Source organism: Schistosoma mansoni, chromosome 1, assembly GCF_000237925.1.
Source record: "Schistosoma mansoni strain Puerto Rico chromosome 1, complete genome".
Taxonomy (NCBI): Eukaryota; Metazoa; Platyhelminthes; class Trematoda; order Strigeidida; family Schistosomatidae; genus Schistosoma; species Schistosoma mansoni.
The window spans coordinates 58,931,886-58,949,927 of NC_031495.1; the positions used below are offsets into that span (position 1 = coordinate 58,931,886).

Sequence of the window (18,042 nt, forward strand, 5' to 3'; positions counted from 1 at the left end):
GAATTTTTTTGTATCTTTCAATAAGATAATGTAAAGACGAAAGCTCATAGGCTTTTACAAGTTCCCATCCACTATATATATGATTTCAAACGATGTATCAATTCTAACATCGGAAATAGTATCAAAATAGCTTTATATTATGTCACTTCTTATGTCTTTAGTCCTGCTTCTTCTCTATCATGCCACACCATGTTCTTAAAACTTAGTAAGCAAGTTGTTCCTTGACAGACAAATATACTTGGAAACATAAGAACAGCAAAACTTTTGTAGCCTCATCGAGGTGATCATATAGAATAATTAATTTAAGTTTTTAAATAAATATAGATCTGATAGGCAATCCTGATCTCAAAGTTCATAGAAAGTAATTTTCCCTGGAAGTATAAATAGGTTGAACATTTAGCTTATCCATATATTAACTGTTAAATTTGTTACTGTAAAGAAAGAAATTACAAAAATAATAATTCCATAGATTTGAATAGCTTTTTAAACTGATGTCTGTTTCGACCACTTCTTGTTTAGAAATTTAAGAAACGTTATCCTTATGAAATCTGTCGAAAACATTATATATATGATTAAATAGTTTTCTATTTCCCTAATTCATTGAATAGCCCCTTCCGTCTCACCAATAAAGCTACTCATCATCATAATAATAATGATAATGTGTTTCATTCAAATTAGTATAGTAAACAAACGTAAAATGTTTTCTGTACACATGGACTATTGAAAAACAAATAAACATTTCAAGTGAATAACAACTATTCATTTTATTTACTTGTTGTTGCTTACTACTTTCTATAAATATACTAAAAATAAATAGAGAAATTCAAGGTAAACACAATTGTTTCCCTTAAACTAAAAAAAATTCTTCAGGTCGATTGAAGAAAATGTATGTTATGGAAGTTTATTCAATAAGGTAAATATATAGTTTCATCTGACATAATTATCTGTCTCTCTCTCTCCCTCCCTCCCTCTCTCTCTCTGTATATATATATATTCTAGTTTCATACTCAATGAAGGATTTTTGTGCAATTGATCTAAGATTCCAATGATTCAACTGTAAACCAGTCCTTTATTTAAAATCATTTATTTCAGAAAGGGGTTTTGTGGATATTAGAGTAATTTTAATAATGCTTCCAGGTTTTCTATGATGGTCTAGCATCAATTGACTCATTTATTTCAGTTTATACTGAGCTTTCATGTTAACAAGATGAAATCCAACCAATTACACCCCATCGTATTGGTATAATTTTTAAAAATAGGATGAAATCTAAGATCCAAGTTTGATGAAAATTAGTGTATCAACATTGTTTTGAATAAACCAAGGATATATTATGGTCGTTTTAATTTTTCTCAAATAAACTAAGATTCAATGTTTAGGCTTTGACTTAGATTCCATCATTGACTGTATATATTTGAATTACTATTACATTTATTATGATTATTTTTCAAATGAAAAACATATGTCTTATGTGCTCATGTTAGTCAACCGGACAAAGATAGTTTCTATAGAATGCTGTATAAATATGTAAACAACTTGTTTATTAAGTTCATATATGTATATTATCATTGTTATTATTATCAGTATAGTTTATTTCAGACATTTTCAAAATCAATATGGAATACAAATTAATAAGTTTAATATAGAAGCTTATTATGTTAGTCCCAGCTATGTATTTGGTAATTGAAAAACTGTACAGACTTTTTTCGGGACGTTACAAAAGCGGTTTTGTAGGAATAGTACTGGGTCATTTAAGATCATTTTCATATTATATCTAGTGATTTAATCCAGGAATGCTTGAAAATATATAGTGATAACTCAAAAATTAATTTTTTAGATATTTAATACAATAAACTTGTAAATATAACGAATAAGATATTTATGTTAGTTGTAAAATAGTGTCTAGTTTCATATTATCAGCAAAGATTTGTGAAGATTGTTGAATTTAATTGAGATCACGAACCAACCAATGTTAAACCACCATTGAAAACCTGAAAGCACTGGCTGGCTGTTTTGTCCTAGTATGGGATCCCTCATCAGTGCACATTCATGACTCTGCACGTAGGAATCACACCCAGAACCTTCGGTCTCCTTCATGATTGAAGTTAGACATTAACGTTGGGACAAATTCAGGGGTCGCCATATCAAGAGTTTTTTTCATTGTTCTTAAAGTTAGTATTTACAAGAAACAGACGGTTATTTGAGCATAGATGCGACAGACTGTCGCCATTATCTGTTCTTTGAGTCACGACACTATAAGATCCACCCAGGTGTCTTTCCCTTTCGCTGAGTTTACCTACTTGAGCATTAAAGTCACCAGCCACTATTACTACATCAGAGCGCTTAGCTTTTCAGAGAAAGTCGGAAATTTTTCCGTAAAACTCATCTTTTAAATCATCTAAGCTGCAGTCAGTGGGAGAGTAGGCAGGGAGAACGAAGGGGCAACGACGATTTTCCCTACCTTTCGAAGTCCTTGCTGTTCCGTTTAGTCGGACAGCGCACAAACGATTGCCTAGTGTTAAGTAAATGAGATTAAAAGAATGGAGATTGATATCCAATAAGCAGATTACATCAATATTAAATTCTAAAAAAGTAATTAAACTCATTTATTTGACCATAAAATTTTTTAAAATAATTTGATATTTCGATAATGCAATGAGAAGACGAAGTTTATCAGAATTATACGATATATTTGCGCAATACATTTCGAACAATCTGATCACACATATACTTGTTAAGACATTTTTATATGAAAACTAAAAGGTCAACTAGATAGGTTAAGGTAAGAAAATAAATAAAGTACACAAAACAATGTGAAGACTACTCTGGATAATAAATCAGCATTACCAGGGTAGGGTTAAGGGTAAGAACAAATTGTTTTTGAACACATAAAGGGGGTTTCAATTTCCGTATAGCAAAGCTTCAATAAACCTTAGTATACGTCCTTGAAGGCTTTTGTACAACACTACAAACGCTGATTTGATGTCAACCTTATGACCAGTTTCAACCAAATGTTTCGCAATGGAGGAAGATGTTTGTCTATCCTGTGATCTTATTTGACCATTGGAATTCATTTGGTTCTGCAGCCACTTAGGTATGTGTTCCGCCACCCTTATTTGCACATCACGATTGCTCCTCCCTATGTACGTGTTTCCGCACATACATGTAAATTGGTATACACAACGGGGTGTGACACAATAGCTTATGTGCTGTCTAGGTTTTTGGTGAAACATCGACCTTGTCTTTTCAATGATGACAAGTTGAGCTGCATAGAATGTCCTGTTTATGGCTAATTTTAGTCTCCGTCTCAACATGAGACTATTTGAGTCACTCCTAAATGGTAATGTAATATAAACTCGCTTTTTGGGTGCCAGAAGCGTCATAGGTCTAATTGTATTGCAACCCTTCCAGCGGTTTATGAACTTAAATGAATAACCATTATTCATTAACGTATTAGTTAAAAGCTTCGTTTCTACTTCAATAGTATCACTAGTACAAATACGATTGATTCTATTGAATAAGCCCTTTATTAAACCACGTTTGTAATGAATTGGGCAGTGACTATGGAAATTAAGGTATTGCCCCGTCCATGTCGGCTTTCTATATATAGGACGTTGGATGGAACCATCTTCTCTCCTACTGATCAGTATATCTAGAAAAGGAAGTTGGTTGTTCTTCTCTTCTTCGCACGTAAGAGAAATATGCTTCTGACTTGTATTGAGTTCTTTTAACAAGCGGTCCACATCTTCACATTTATCCCCTATGATTATGATGTCATCAACGTATCGTCTATACAGACACATCTTTTGGATTGAGTTTTCAGCTAAATTTTCAACATACCCCATGAACACATCTGCCAGCAACGGTCCTAAAGGACTACCCATAGCCACGTCATTAATTTGTCGAATTTGATATTTGGTAATTATGAACTAAAATAAAATACTGTAATTCTGATTTGTTTAACTTTGTTGATAGTTTAGTAAAACTTTGTTCTTTTTTATTCAGATTTAAGTTTAGCGATAATGATGTTTTTTGCTGGCTAGCAGAAATATTCATGATGCCGATTTAAGGGTATCTGGCATTTTTTTGTTTGACCAACCTGTCCCTCAAAATTGGTTGTGCTGGAGAGCATCATATAATGTTAGATGAATGAAGGCTAACATCAAGATGCCATAATACTATTTGATAGATAGAATTTGATTAACACTAAGGACATATAATTACCATTTAAACATTAAAACTAAAACACGAAGTTCAGTGAAGGGATCTCTTTTCAACGAATTTATTATCCAATCGTATATATATGAAAACGTTTTGTTAAAGTACTAATTCCGTGAGAAAATGTGAACACAAATAACCAAGGTGACGCAATAGAAAGATTATAATACTAGATTACGTAATACGAGTAATAGGAATAGATTTAATGAATATAATGAGATGATTAAAATGAATAAAATGTTTTGGTCACAATAATTAGAGTTCAATGAAGGTCATAGAGGTGTAAAAATAAATAGGGGGATGTGATGAGTATTCATTAATAAAATAATGAGAATATAAGACATAAGTAAAGGGGAATGCAGTAATAATAATAATATTATTATTAATTAAGGCCATGGTAACGATAACGATAAGACGTACTTCTTTTGTACGCATAGTTCTAGTTTAAGCTCATGGAGAGCTTCGGCTATTTTTAGTAGTTGGATACGAAGAAATCTAGGTAGATTTGAATGGTACATATAAACAACCTTAAAATCAGACTGTGGATTCGTAGAGTGATTACAGTCAATTAGGTGTTCAAGTACAGAACTCCTAACTGTTTTCCTTTCACCCATGTAGAACCAAACTGGGATATGTTCTCGTATCCTAGTTAAAAGCGAGAGCTGGCTACTGCCAATGTACCTCTTTCTATTACGTCATCTTGGTTATTCATGTTCACATTTCCTCACGGAATTAGTACTTTAACAAAACATTTTCATATATATACGATTGTACAGGTCGATAAAAAGTTCGTTGAAAAGAGATCCCTTCACTGAACTTCGTGTTTTAACACTAAGGACAAAACGAGCATTGAATCAATTAACATATGAAGATCAACTACTTAAAACCAATTAACTGAGTACACTTATTGATTTATATGAGTGAGGTGACATTATGAGAATAATTTAATGTACTTCAATTCTCATCCATAATATTCGATCATTTTTAAAGTAAACAACTATTTCACAAGCAGCTATTGTGTACAATCTGACGTTTTTCCATTTTATCGCGTGATCGAAATAGGAGATAATAAACACATAAGAATCATAACATAATTTATCATATCTACTCTCTATCCGATGTAATTTTTTAAGACCTGATATTTTCATTCTGATTAATAAAAACATCAGATGTTCATAATGATTGGATCCTATTTATCACAAAACATCTATTTAATAAAAATAAACTATTTTTATTCTTAATTCATCTTTAGAACTGTGTTTATTCATAGATATATCTATAATTTATATTTCCATTGTTACTTATCTTTCGATGAAGATTTTCTTATCTATATAAGTCAAATTGATAAAGCTAGCTAATACAAAGTGTTATGAAGGGAGATAAATAATTTGTTTATTAAATTTTCATTCGCTGAAATGATTAACACCCGTTTGATTTCAAATATAAACTACTGACTAAGTTAAACATTAACACCGTTCGATGTCGGCCGTCTCAGTGATCTAGTGGTCAAGCGCTCGCGCGCGAGACTGATAGGTCCTGTGTTCGAATCTCGCGAGGCGGGATCGTGAAGGCGCACTGCTGAGAAGTCCCAAAATAGGACGAAACGGCCATCCAGTTGATGTGTGGGCGAGAATGATAATGATTGGTTGTTTTGCTGAGTCAGACATGTAGATAGTGTGACAGGTGTTATATGTGCTATATATTCTCCTATCTTTACTATTTATTAATATTATTATTGATTAACTGTTCTTTGTTGTTGGATTGTGTCGGATTTTTGCGTGGAAATGTATTGACGTTTTAATCAGGCTAATCACGTGTTCTTGATCTGAGTTGTTTTGAATTCCTGTAGAATAGACACTGGGAGGGAATCTAGTGTAGATATTCATCTAAGGTAAATTAACGTCCCACATACGTGTAAAAAGTGAAAGGAGTGTTATAACAAGAAACCCCAGAGTTATAACAAGTATCCTACCTTTATAACACCAGTGCTTTCAGGTTTTCTATGATGGTCTAGCTTAAACTGATTCATGAATTCAGCTATTAAAAAATTACTAAAATCTCCGCAAACACCGTTCTGATAATAGTGACTAAGAGTTGAATGTGAATATCGATCGATTAACTGGTATTAAGTAAACATTATACCTAGGTATCGTGCTTATTCATAATTTTGTGAACAAGATATGTATAAAGGATCTTGTTGAATTATTATAACAACCTTTTTATACTGAAAAAGATTCTGTTCATTCATAACCCAGTAATTCTGTGACACGCAACGTACAGCTAGAAATTTTTGTTTTCCAAACATTAAAAACTAACTTTATACGATAGGACAGAAGGTTAACACTTAAGCCTCATATGTTCAGTGGAGTAAACTTTTCCAGATTGTCTTTTTTCTGTTTTTTTCCTAACAGACTTTAATTCAGTGATGCATTACACTTTTATGCAGCATACTAAATAACTATAAACAACGAAGTTTATGCACTTATTCTAAAATCTGAATATCTAGAAGGCGAAAATTAATTAAAAGGAATTTTAACGGATGATTTACAAGTTAATGCTACACTTATTATACAACAAAAAATAAGAAGTTATTACGTAACCAATGCCTGACTACAAATCTACGGAGAATAAAACTTTCAATTAACAGCCTTTTAATAAGTATATAAACATTTTCATAGAACAAAAATAGTTTTACTGAAATAAGACCCTTTCAGTAATTAAAATGTTACCATGCCAAATACATAAAGCATAAACACAAAAATATTGGTTCATATTTATTCAGATGCCAGTTCAAATCATCAGCATACCTTTAAACAACGTTTGAAAAAGACATGCCAAATTAAATAATTAGTTAATCAATTTATCAGGCAACAAAAGCTTGATCTTGTATACTGCTATAAAGTTTTCAGATCATCCATTTTGTTGTTACAAAATTCACTTTAACTGAATATGTAAGCGTAGATCCGTTTTAATCACCATCGCCAATTGTTATAAACAATAAGAGGATGCTGATTATAACTTTAGGGGTTTCTGGTTATAACAGTCCTTTCACTTCTTACACGTATGTGGGACGTTAATTTACCTTAGACGAATATCTACACTAGATTCCCACCCAGTGTCTATTCTACAGGACTTCAACACAACTCAGATCAAGAACACAAGATTAGCCTGACTACAACGTCAATATATTTCCACACCAAAATCCGACACAAAGAACAGTCAATCAATAACAGTCCATCAATAAGTGTCCATCAACAAGGAACAGTCAATACGTAATAAGGATAGGGGAATATATATATAACACATAACACCTGTCATCCTATCTAATGTCTGACTCATCAAGACAACCAATCATTATCATTCTCGCCCACATATCACAAAGCTGTGGAGGAATGTCAGGAGATGCAGTCCCATGATATCCAGTGACCAATAATTGGTTCATACACTATTTATTCCCTCAGGATCCTAGAGCAATCCCATGTGCACCGTTGGTTTGGAATCAGGGTTTCCCAGCTGTCTTAGGTGGATCCTCCATATCCACTAACACTGTTAAAGCGCCGGACACTTGCTTTTCGTCCGCCGCGAGAAGACAGTGAGTAAGAATTCTATGTCAGTGGCTGTATACTCGTGGCTATGTGAGAGCATTTTGAGAGTGATAACTAACACTTCACACCCTCAGCTGTAGCAGGGCATTTGGTTGCCATGATGAGACTGAAGCTAAATAATTATTTGACAGCTGGAGAAACAACAGTTCAAAGGTTCAAGACAGTCCACATTCGACATAATGACAACCTCAACAAATTCAAGATAGTTCTCAACGACAGGCACCAAGTATTACAAGATCTACTCACAGAAGAAGAAACTATTATGGAGGACGATTGGAAAGGTATCAAAGAAGCACTAACTCCAACATGTCAGAAGCTACTGAGTCTCAACAAGGATCATCATAATGAATGGATGTCTATGGAATCCTTGGACAGGATTCAACAAAGGAAGAACAAGAAGACAACAATCGAACAAGAACATAGAACGTTAAACCACAAGCTAAATACACTGAAGCAAGCAATCAAGTGAAGAAGAGCATTAGAGTTAACAATTAGAAATACGTAGAAGACAAACAACGACAATGGAAAAAGCTGCAAGAGAAGGAAATTTGAGACAACTATATGATACAACGAAGAAACTAGTAGGGAAATGTAGTAAACCAGAGAGACCAGTCAAGGATAAAGAAGGCAGGCCAAACACCGAGATTCAAGAACAGAGGAACATGTGGGTAGAATAATGTGAGGAACTCTTGAGTAGACCAGCTCCATTCAATCCACAGGACATCGAAGCAGTACACACAGACATTCCTATAGATGTCACCCCACCAACGATTAAAGAAATCAATTGTGACCATCAGACAAATTAAGAGTGGGAAAGCATCAGGACCTGACAATATACCAGCTGAAGCACTGAAGTCAGGCATGGAAGTAACTGCAAACATGCTTCACTTTCTATGCAAGAAGATTTGGGAGTTAGCTGACAAGTAATTTATTCTGAGTTTTTGAACTTTTCAGTACCCAAGAATTCTGTTTTGGAAGACAAGAAGAGTGAGGGCATATCCGACTCAGATCCATAATAAAGTACTTTAAAAAATGTAATCAAGTTGCTTCTGATTTTTCTGTATGACGGTGGAAATAAACTGTTTAGCCGGTCGATTATCAGAAAGTAGCTTTGCTATCCCGGTAATCAGCTTAGATGTGGTTCTTTGAACCTTTTTCAACAGCTCACTGTCTTCTGATGAATAAAAACTGGAAAGAACTGGAGAAGATTACTCAGGATAGAGTTCGATGGAGAATGGTGGAGGGCTGCCTAGGTTTCTCCGCGCGGGGTAACAGTCGTTAGTAGGTAAGCAAGTAAATAAACAACCAAGTGAAACTTCATCATCGAATAAGCATGTTTGATGGATGTTTTGCAAACCAGTCTATTTTACAAAACGTGGACACAGTTTACCTTTTAAAATGAATCCATCTCACATGCAAATATAATTGGTCTAAAAACCGTAAAAGCAAATTTAATTGTAAAAAAACACTGCTTCGAGATTCTTCACTTAGTCTTTTATTGTGTTGAATAACTATTTAACGTTGAATATAACTTTGAAAAAGTAACTCTGGTTTTAATTAGTTGCTTGTTGTTGTAACCTATGGACGTGAAACTTATCTATCGATTGTCGGTATGACTTTTATCTGATAAGTCCTTTAAATACTGTTATGAATTTTAAAAAAAGAACAAGGCCGTATGCCAATTTGTTATGATTTCATGTCCGGCTTCTATCACGTGATTTATCCACAAATCGGAATACGACTTTCCCAATCTTAACAATGTGCAAAATCAATGACGTTCGACCAGTATGAACAGTCTAGCCGCCTTATTGATCCCTTGCTCTCCTAGCGCTTCCAATTGAGTCCAAAAACACTAACTGCAGCTCCTGCTATGCGAATCATTTATTTCAAGCATATGCAGTTTATGTACCAGACAGACAGATCGCAGCACACCATAAGATAGAAAATGATATTTGTACAAGATCAAGCCAAATGTGGCTGTGAACGTGGTATACAATATTCAATAAACTGAATATAATATAGAGACAGTAAATCATATGATAATATAATCCATAGGTCAAAATGAAGCTTATAGTAAGATGAATATAGATATACATAATCTAATTACTCAGTAGTTTAACAAGAAGAATATATATAGGATAATCGTCCGTTATTAGGTCCCGGAGGTTACGCGTCCTTATATCTTCGCTAGGATATAACACATACTTTTCAGGGTATTGTACTCTTTGACTAACAACAGTTTCTATAATTCATGTACTAAATCAATCTACAGAAACTTAAAAATTTCCATAGATCATTTGAAATAACGGAAACTTAACAATAATTGTTTTTTAGATGTGCCTACACCAGTTTAAATGTTCTAGCAGAGCTAAATGCACTGACCGTACTCAGAGGTCCGGATCCATGTGGATCCCGTATCGTTAGGAAATCTAATCATTAGGTATATAAACAGTGACACCTTTCATCACCGAGTAGTTAGTTAACACTGTATAAAAATAAAATGAGTCGTCCTACTTTTATATCAGGTCCAATACAATATATCAGTCGGAGCATGATTATGTCCTTTATACATATCTGGATTAACTAGAGGAAGACAAACGTATATTTCTAAAATGGGATAGTTTTATCATCTATTGCCTAAAAGATTCTCACTTCACACCTTAGCTACATATTTCTAACAACTACTCTCAGCTCTATTTCATATTTGTATCTCCTTTAACCCCTTCCTAAAAAACACTGCCCATTGAACGCTCAACTTTTTTTAATTTACATGATTAACCAATATTGCTTTTATCATTGATTATATAGTAGTACATTCAACACGTACAGAATTTTCTATTCAAATGAGTTGCATTCTCTATGATTAGTAAATGGTTGTTTCATCTTTACATTTAAACAGGAAATTTTAATCATAATAAACAGTTTTGTTTTGTTTTTGTCTGTTTTTAACTTGGATTAATTCATGAATATTTGTTGGTGATGATTATCAGTAGTGAAGTTTGTGTTTGACATACAACAGTTGTATTTCACTTGTAATTACTGTGAGCTATTCAACCATTAATTTATGATCTATTTCTTTCACAATATCGGGACAAGTCTGGGTAATTCAAACCACTCACTTACTTTCAACTGTTGAAGACAGCTGATAATATAAAATGAATAAAGAATTTCTTTTCTAATGTTTACATAAACACACCTGACATATTGAAATCTTCATTAGAATTTTAATGAGTTTTTGTAAAATGTAACGTATTTAAATTATGACACTTAATGTCTGATATTTTAGATACTAACGGATTAGCTTTGATTCTGTTAACATGACTTACTGGCCTTCACATTTAATTTCTGACTTTTCGTTAATAATGATGTTATATTTGTAATAATATAAGAAGGAAATATGATGATAGGTATAGAGTGATTTGTTAAAAATAGAGATTTTCAAATGTACTTTCTAGACATGCATAAACATGTTCGCTTTGGAAACGTACATTGAATATGCTAGGTAATTTTCTTCATTTAATAGCTCAAAAAAAGTGGGTTTTTCTTGTAAGTTAGATAGGAATTCATTTTTGTTATATCCTAGCGAAGACATAAGTACGAGTAATTTCCGGGACCTATTAATGGACGATTATTCTATGTATATTATTGTTTATATTCATCTTATTATAAGCTTCACTTTGACCTATGATTCGCATAGCAAGAGCTGTAATTGGTGTTTTTGGACTCAATTGGAAGGGCTAGGCGGACAAGGGACCAATAAGGACACTAGACTGCTCATACTGGTCGAACGTCATTGATTTGCCACAGTGTTAAGATAGGATAAGTCGTATTCCGATTGGTGGATAAATCACGTGATAGAAGCCGGACATGAAATCATAACAAATTGGCTTACCTTTTTTTAATTCATAACACCTTTTACTAATTTTCATGAGATTATATAAATATGACGGATTTCTTTGGTTCGACTGATGGGTGTTTTAAGATATTGTCAGAATGAATTATGATGGCAGAAACAGATTCTAACTAATATATTCCGGTGAAATACCAATCAAAATGATATACTATTCAATGGTAATATTATATACCTGTTTAAGTTTCGGTCATGACTAAACATAATTACACTTTATAAATATTTTATCCATAAGCATAAGAAATATGTGGACTGTGTCTCTCAATCTGGCTAGTTAATTTTTTGAAAGAGTTGTGTTTGCTCAAATATTTACTGTCAAATCGTTATAATCTACAATACTCAAACATATTTTACAGTTGTTAAGGAATTTACTTTCAGTGGAATCATAAATCGATCAGTCATAGACCACCATTGAAAACCTGCGAGCACTGTATGACCATTTTGTTCTAGTCAGGTACTCCATATCGGTGCACATCCCCCGATCATGCGCATAGCAGTCGAACATAGGATCTTAGGTCTTGCTCGTGAACGTTTAACTTCTAAAGCACTGAGCCGGTGTGTTCATGTCCAACTTCAAACAATTCACGATATCGGGTAATTACCTTTCATTGACTTCGGTGGGTAAGTGTCTCAAAAACAACAGGTTTCAGTGTTTTTAGGTTTTCAATGGTTGTCTAACACTGATCGCTTCATGATTTCAATGAAACTCAACAATCTACACAACCCCATACTGACAATTTCCTTTTAAAAAATCATTATAATGTAGCAAATTTCGAAGAGCCGAAGATTTTCATCTTAGAATATCTCAAAAAACCTAAAGTAACGTTTTTTTACTACTGAACATGAAAAGCCTTCAATTTCAATGTAACAAAAAGCAGTAAAGCTGATGAGCTGAACATTTATCACAGATATACATATGACAATCTACTGAATATGAGATGGTGTAGATGATATGTAGCTCAGATAGATGATTTTGAATATCATTATCAATGAAAAGTGAAAATTAATGTAATCCTATGGTTTGGTTAACCGTTCAATACATAATGATGTTAGTTATGTAAATCCTCTAATTTCTTAAACATACTATATATTCAGAAATTTTCAAAATGGATAACTTGACAATTTACAAATTCATAAATTATACTCAACTATTAATAGTCACCTATATACACTACGTTTGAACTTTTGTTTTTCTGGACAATCATTTCAAAGTGACTACAATATGAGCAAAAGTAACTTGCTTCATTGAATAGGGAGATTTCAACCAAACATTATTTTGTGTGTGTGTGTAAAATATGGTTTTACGAAGTTTGTTCTATGGGTCATAGTTTTAAGTTAAAAGAATGTTTCTTCATAATAATATTTATAATGAACAAATTATGTCACACACCTTGTCACTATCTTGATAATGTTTATAAAAAAATAATACAGAATTATATACATGTGTATTAAGATATTGTCACATATGAGATATGATCGTTTATTAGATTATCATTTCTGTTATCTAGCCAGATTTGTTTCGTTTACCCCCAGACATTTCTCATCATTTTAAAAATTTCCTCTTTAATTTCACATTTATTCCCGTTTTTATTCTTTTCCTGGTTAATAATATTTTGGATCAATTAAATATCCCATCATCTTTTGGTATGTACGAATGAGGTTATATGCATTATTCATGCTGTACTGAAATAACATTTAAGTACCAAAAATACTGTCGTTTCAAGTAGAAGAATTAACTTCAACATCGCTAAAAGTAAAATTAGAAGATGATGGTAATTGACAATTTTTCCGATAGCTATCTATGGATGTATTTGGACGATTCAATTGATAGTTTAAATATGAACTTTGCGGTGGCCAAAAATGTTGATGACTATGATGATGACGGCAGGATGAATTAAAATCTTGGTGGTATTGGCATAAATTATAATTAAATTTACGATTACCTTGCGATGACATGTAACAAAAACATCTTGGAATTATCTGTTTAGGCAATGTTATGTCAGAATGGTTGTAATCAATAATAGATTTATCTTTGTCAATTATTGAACGAGTAGCATTATTGGGAGTAGCAAAAGACCTACTAGATGGAAATGATTTTGCAATTTCATACGGCTTTTGATTTATCTGTGTACTAAATGTATTTTGAATGGCTAGATCCAACTCTAGCTTCCTTTTTGGTTCAAGTTCACGGAATTTTTCTGTGGATCGATAGTGCGTACAGTATTTGTAATTTAAGTTGTTCAAAGCAAATTCGGAATGGCGTCGATGCAAATCACAGCTATCATACACTGATGATGAAGTTGATATTCCTGTAAGGACTTGAACAGAATAATTTTGATCGCTATCTGTGACAGTTTCAATTGTATTGGGTATCCGTTTGATACATCCGGCCATCAAACCATACCACCAAAAACGCCAACAACAGAAACCTGTAAAGCATCCGTTACATCCAAGTAAAACGTGTTTCTTTTCATTACCACTCCCATCTTTTTGTAACTTCTTCACGTTTGGATAGGGTTTAACCGATAAATTTTTATTTGAATCTGTAGGTTTACTGAAAACTTTTAGTGAGCAAGGAAATAAATTACAAAAGCACTGGTAGCCTAAAGGGAAACAACTATTTGAATAGTTACCTGACGTATTATGCATGAAACTAATATCTCTAGTAGTCGAGGAAATGTCAGTTTTTTGTTTTTTTACCGTCTCAAAAGAACTATTGAGCACGTGTCCTCCAAATTCATCGATAAACTCAATGCTCTGGTGCATCATATCATTGGTTTTGTTACCACCATGATTCTTATTCAAACCCATGTTGTTTTTCCTTGACTCACTGAAATATTTAAAAAATGGACTGACACGTGAATGGCACACATTTTTTGATGTATTCAAGACAAATTGGTTTTTGAAATGATTTGTATAGTCTGGTGGTATTCGAACAGAATTTCCACTTCTGTGACAAAACCGTATCCGACACATGAAACGCAGTACCATCTGATGTATGCGTGAACGAAATAATCGTCCTGATGCACAATAAAATATCCAGTTTGAACATGCATTTAAAAAGCATAAACTTCTTGATAAGTAATACATGAATTTGTGAACATCACGATCAACATTTGTTAGCACAAAATTTAATAACATTAAATAAATTATCAGTGGGTATGTACTAGCCATATACCAAATATTCATACATACCAAAAGTCGTGTTACATGACCTACATTATCTGTTGCACCATGGCGGTGACCTGAATTACTAATAGGTCTTACACAATTAGTAATCTGGTCAAATGATAACGCTTTAGACTTTGTTGCAAAAGCTCTTCGTGTATTCAAAACATTTGTTGGTCTGATGATTACTTGAGAGTGAAATTTTGAGTTACATCTTGACGTGTGATCAATCAAGTTGTGAACAGATATAGGTTTATAAATCCTAGGTAGAATTTCACATTGAGATTTCATTTGCAAATTCAGCGCAGATTCAGAAACTGATAGAGAATTTGAACGTTTACGAAAATTCTCAGATATATCATCTGTTCTCAAGTAGTAAATCAATCTACTGACCCTGGACGCACTAGACTTTCTCTTTTGTTCATTTTCATGTAGACAAAATGAAGAAGTTGCTTCACGAAAACATTTTCGCAATCGAAAAATGTTCCAACATATTATGACTGTAGACGATGTCATACCAATTAGTGGAATTAAACCCCAGACAATAAAATCGTTCAATGTCGTAACATGATATAGATCTGTATTTGTTGGATCACAGTCACCGTTAATAACTCGCCAGTATAGTGGATAAGGGAGAATTGGTAGTATAAGACAGATAGATATCAAAAACCATAGGCGAAAAAGCCATATCATTTTTGGACCACTATTTCTAGCACGCAACGGTCTGATAATTGAGTATGCTCGCTGCATTGACAACATACTCTGCATATAAGCTGACCAGTAGAAAAAATAATTTGATAAGCTTGTATGTAGTACACATATAAAGTTATTATTATCACGTATATCATAATTATACCAAACTTTTAATAGCATCCATATACCTTCCAGGGAGAGTATAAAAAAATCTCCAAAACATATACTAACCAACCAAATCAACATATTCTGTGGAAATAATCTTGACAAAAATAGAAACACTAAACAGAATACGGTGCCAACAACTCCTAAAATAATCACTGTAGGTAGATACCACGTTAGAAAATAATGTTTTAAATTATTATACAAGTATTTATATGTTCCAGTTGAATTAGTGGAATTAGTCGTTTGAAAGTTAACATTGTTAACGTCATCAAGTGTTGTAGATATATTATTAACTCCTAAATTTTTGGTAATGGATTCATTATTAATTTTATTTGCCGAAAAATTTATTAAAATATTACAATAGATTATAATCCAAATAATCAACCATCTGTTGGGATACATAGTTTATTCCATTATTAGTAACAATTGATGTTTTAGACACTGGTAAAATGTACTAATTGTTTTTATAAAATCAACTGAATAAAAACTTGTATCCTGGTTAGATTACAAACATAACATGAAAATAGTTTCCTTAATTTTTGATTGGCCAATTATATTACAGCCAATTAAAATGATATTTGGTTAACCAATCATGATCTGGTATGTTGTTGATGTGTTTAGTTATGATTACTCATAAGTTATGTAAATATTGATGGCATATCCGATATTAAAAACACAAAGTTCAGTGAAGGGATCTCTTTTCAACGAATTTATTATTAAAGTGAAAATTCCCATTTTGACATTTGTTAATTAAAAAGGAACGAATCGAGCGAAGAAATTTCTTTTCAATTAGTTTTTCATCATGGCTCTACACTAATATATATATATGATTTACAATAATTAAATAACACTCATGGAGTAGATACGTTACGTAATAATTATATAATGACATCGATTATAAACTAACATTAATTGGAAGAGAAGGATTAATACTAATCAAAGTTATTATTCGAAAATCAAGCTGTTGCTACGTTGCATAATATATAAAAATGAGAAGAAAGAACTAACAAAATATTTTGATGAATGGTCAGTAATATAGTAGTTATGTAAGAATCAAGAGACGAATGAAGAGAATAAGTAAAATACAAAAAATGGAAGGAATAAGATAATTGTTTACCGAAATTATGCTACAAACTCCGCCATACCGATGGTCAAGGTAGCGAGAGTGGTTGTACAAACTTCTTTTGGATACAAAGGTTCGGTTTGTGAATATGAATTGCGATGGCTTCAGCTATGTGCAATAGACGAGCTCGTAAACCATGTGGCAAATTTGATGGAATATGGTAGATAACCTTAAAAGCTTTATTCAGTTCAACCTGATGACCTGTGTCCACCAAGTGAGCGAGAATAGAACTCTTAATCCCCTTTACCTGTCCTTTGGTCACCCACGACGGATGGTGTTCTGTTATTCGTTGACGAACTTGCCGAATTGTACGCCCTATATAACTGGCTCCACAGGAGCAGTTGAATTGTTAAATACACATAGATGTGGCGAATTCAGGCAATTTGTCTTTATTAACAGTTCTTATTGTGGGGCGGTTGTAGAAGACGGTACTAAGTCGGGCTGCATTAAATGTTTTCTGTACTGCCCTTCTTAACCTGTGTCAAGATTTCTTCCGTAGCATCATTTAAGAATTGTAACTTTAGGAACAGTACCTTCTTCGGAACAGTAGGTACTCTTGTCATTCTTTCCGTCTCCGTCATGTGTTTGTCGATGAATTTCATTGGGTACCCATTCCTACTAAGCAAGTTTCGAATATTAACCAATTCATCTAAAATAATGTCATCAGTGCAAATCATTCTAGCACGATGAGTTAGGATCTTTATTAGGTTTCTTTTGTATTTCATTGGTACTGCGCTATAGAAATGAGTGTACTGTCCAACTGTAGATTTTCTATGTAATCTTCTTTTTAATGTTCCATCTACTCTTCTGGTTAGTTGGACATCTAAAAACGATATACTACCATTCTGTTCTTCTTCTAGTGCAAACGTAATTGATGGGTGGATATTATTAAATATATTAAGGATGTTCTCCTTTTCATGTTCTTTTTCTAATACTATGAAGGTATCATCTATATAGCGACAATATGATGTTAGATGGCTAATTGTGTCATTGAGTGGACCATTTTCTAGTTTTGCCAGAAAAATGTCCAATCGTATATATATGAAAACGTTTTGTTAAAGTACTAATTCCGTGAGAAAATGTGAACACAAATAACCAAGGTGACGTAATAGAAAGATTATAATACTAGATTACGTAATACGAGTAATAGGAATAGATTTAA

At 32.9% G+C, this 18,042-nt stretch overlaps 1 protein-coding gene across 1 annotated transcript; it reads right to left on the reverse strand.

The window, feature by feature from the left end:
• Nucleotides 1-13,450: 13,450 nt before the first annotated feature.
• Nucleotides 13,451-16,159, reverse strand: Smp_170620 (hypothetical protein; the record flags this gene model as incomplete). Its single annotated transcript, XM_018795017.1, has 1 exon — nucleotides 13,451-16,159. One exon carries the CDS (start codon nucleotides 16,157-16,159, stop codon nucleotides 13,451-13,453), a length of 2,709 nt encoding a protein of 902 aa, XP_018649372.1.
• Between the last annotated feature and the right edge of the window lie 1,883 nt (nucleotides 16,160-18,042).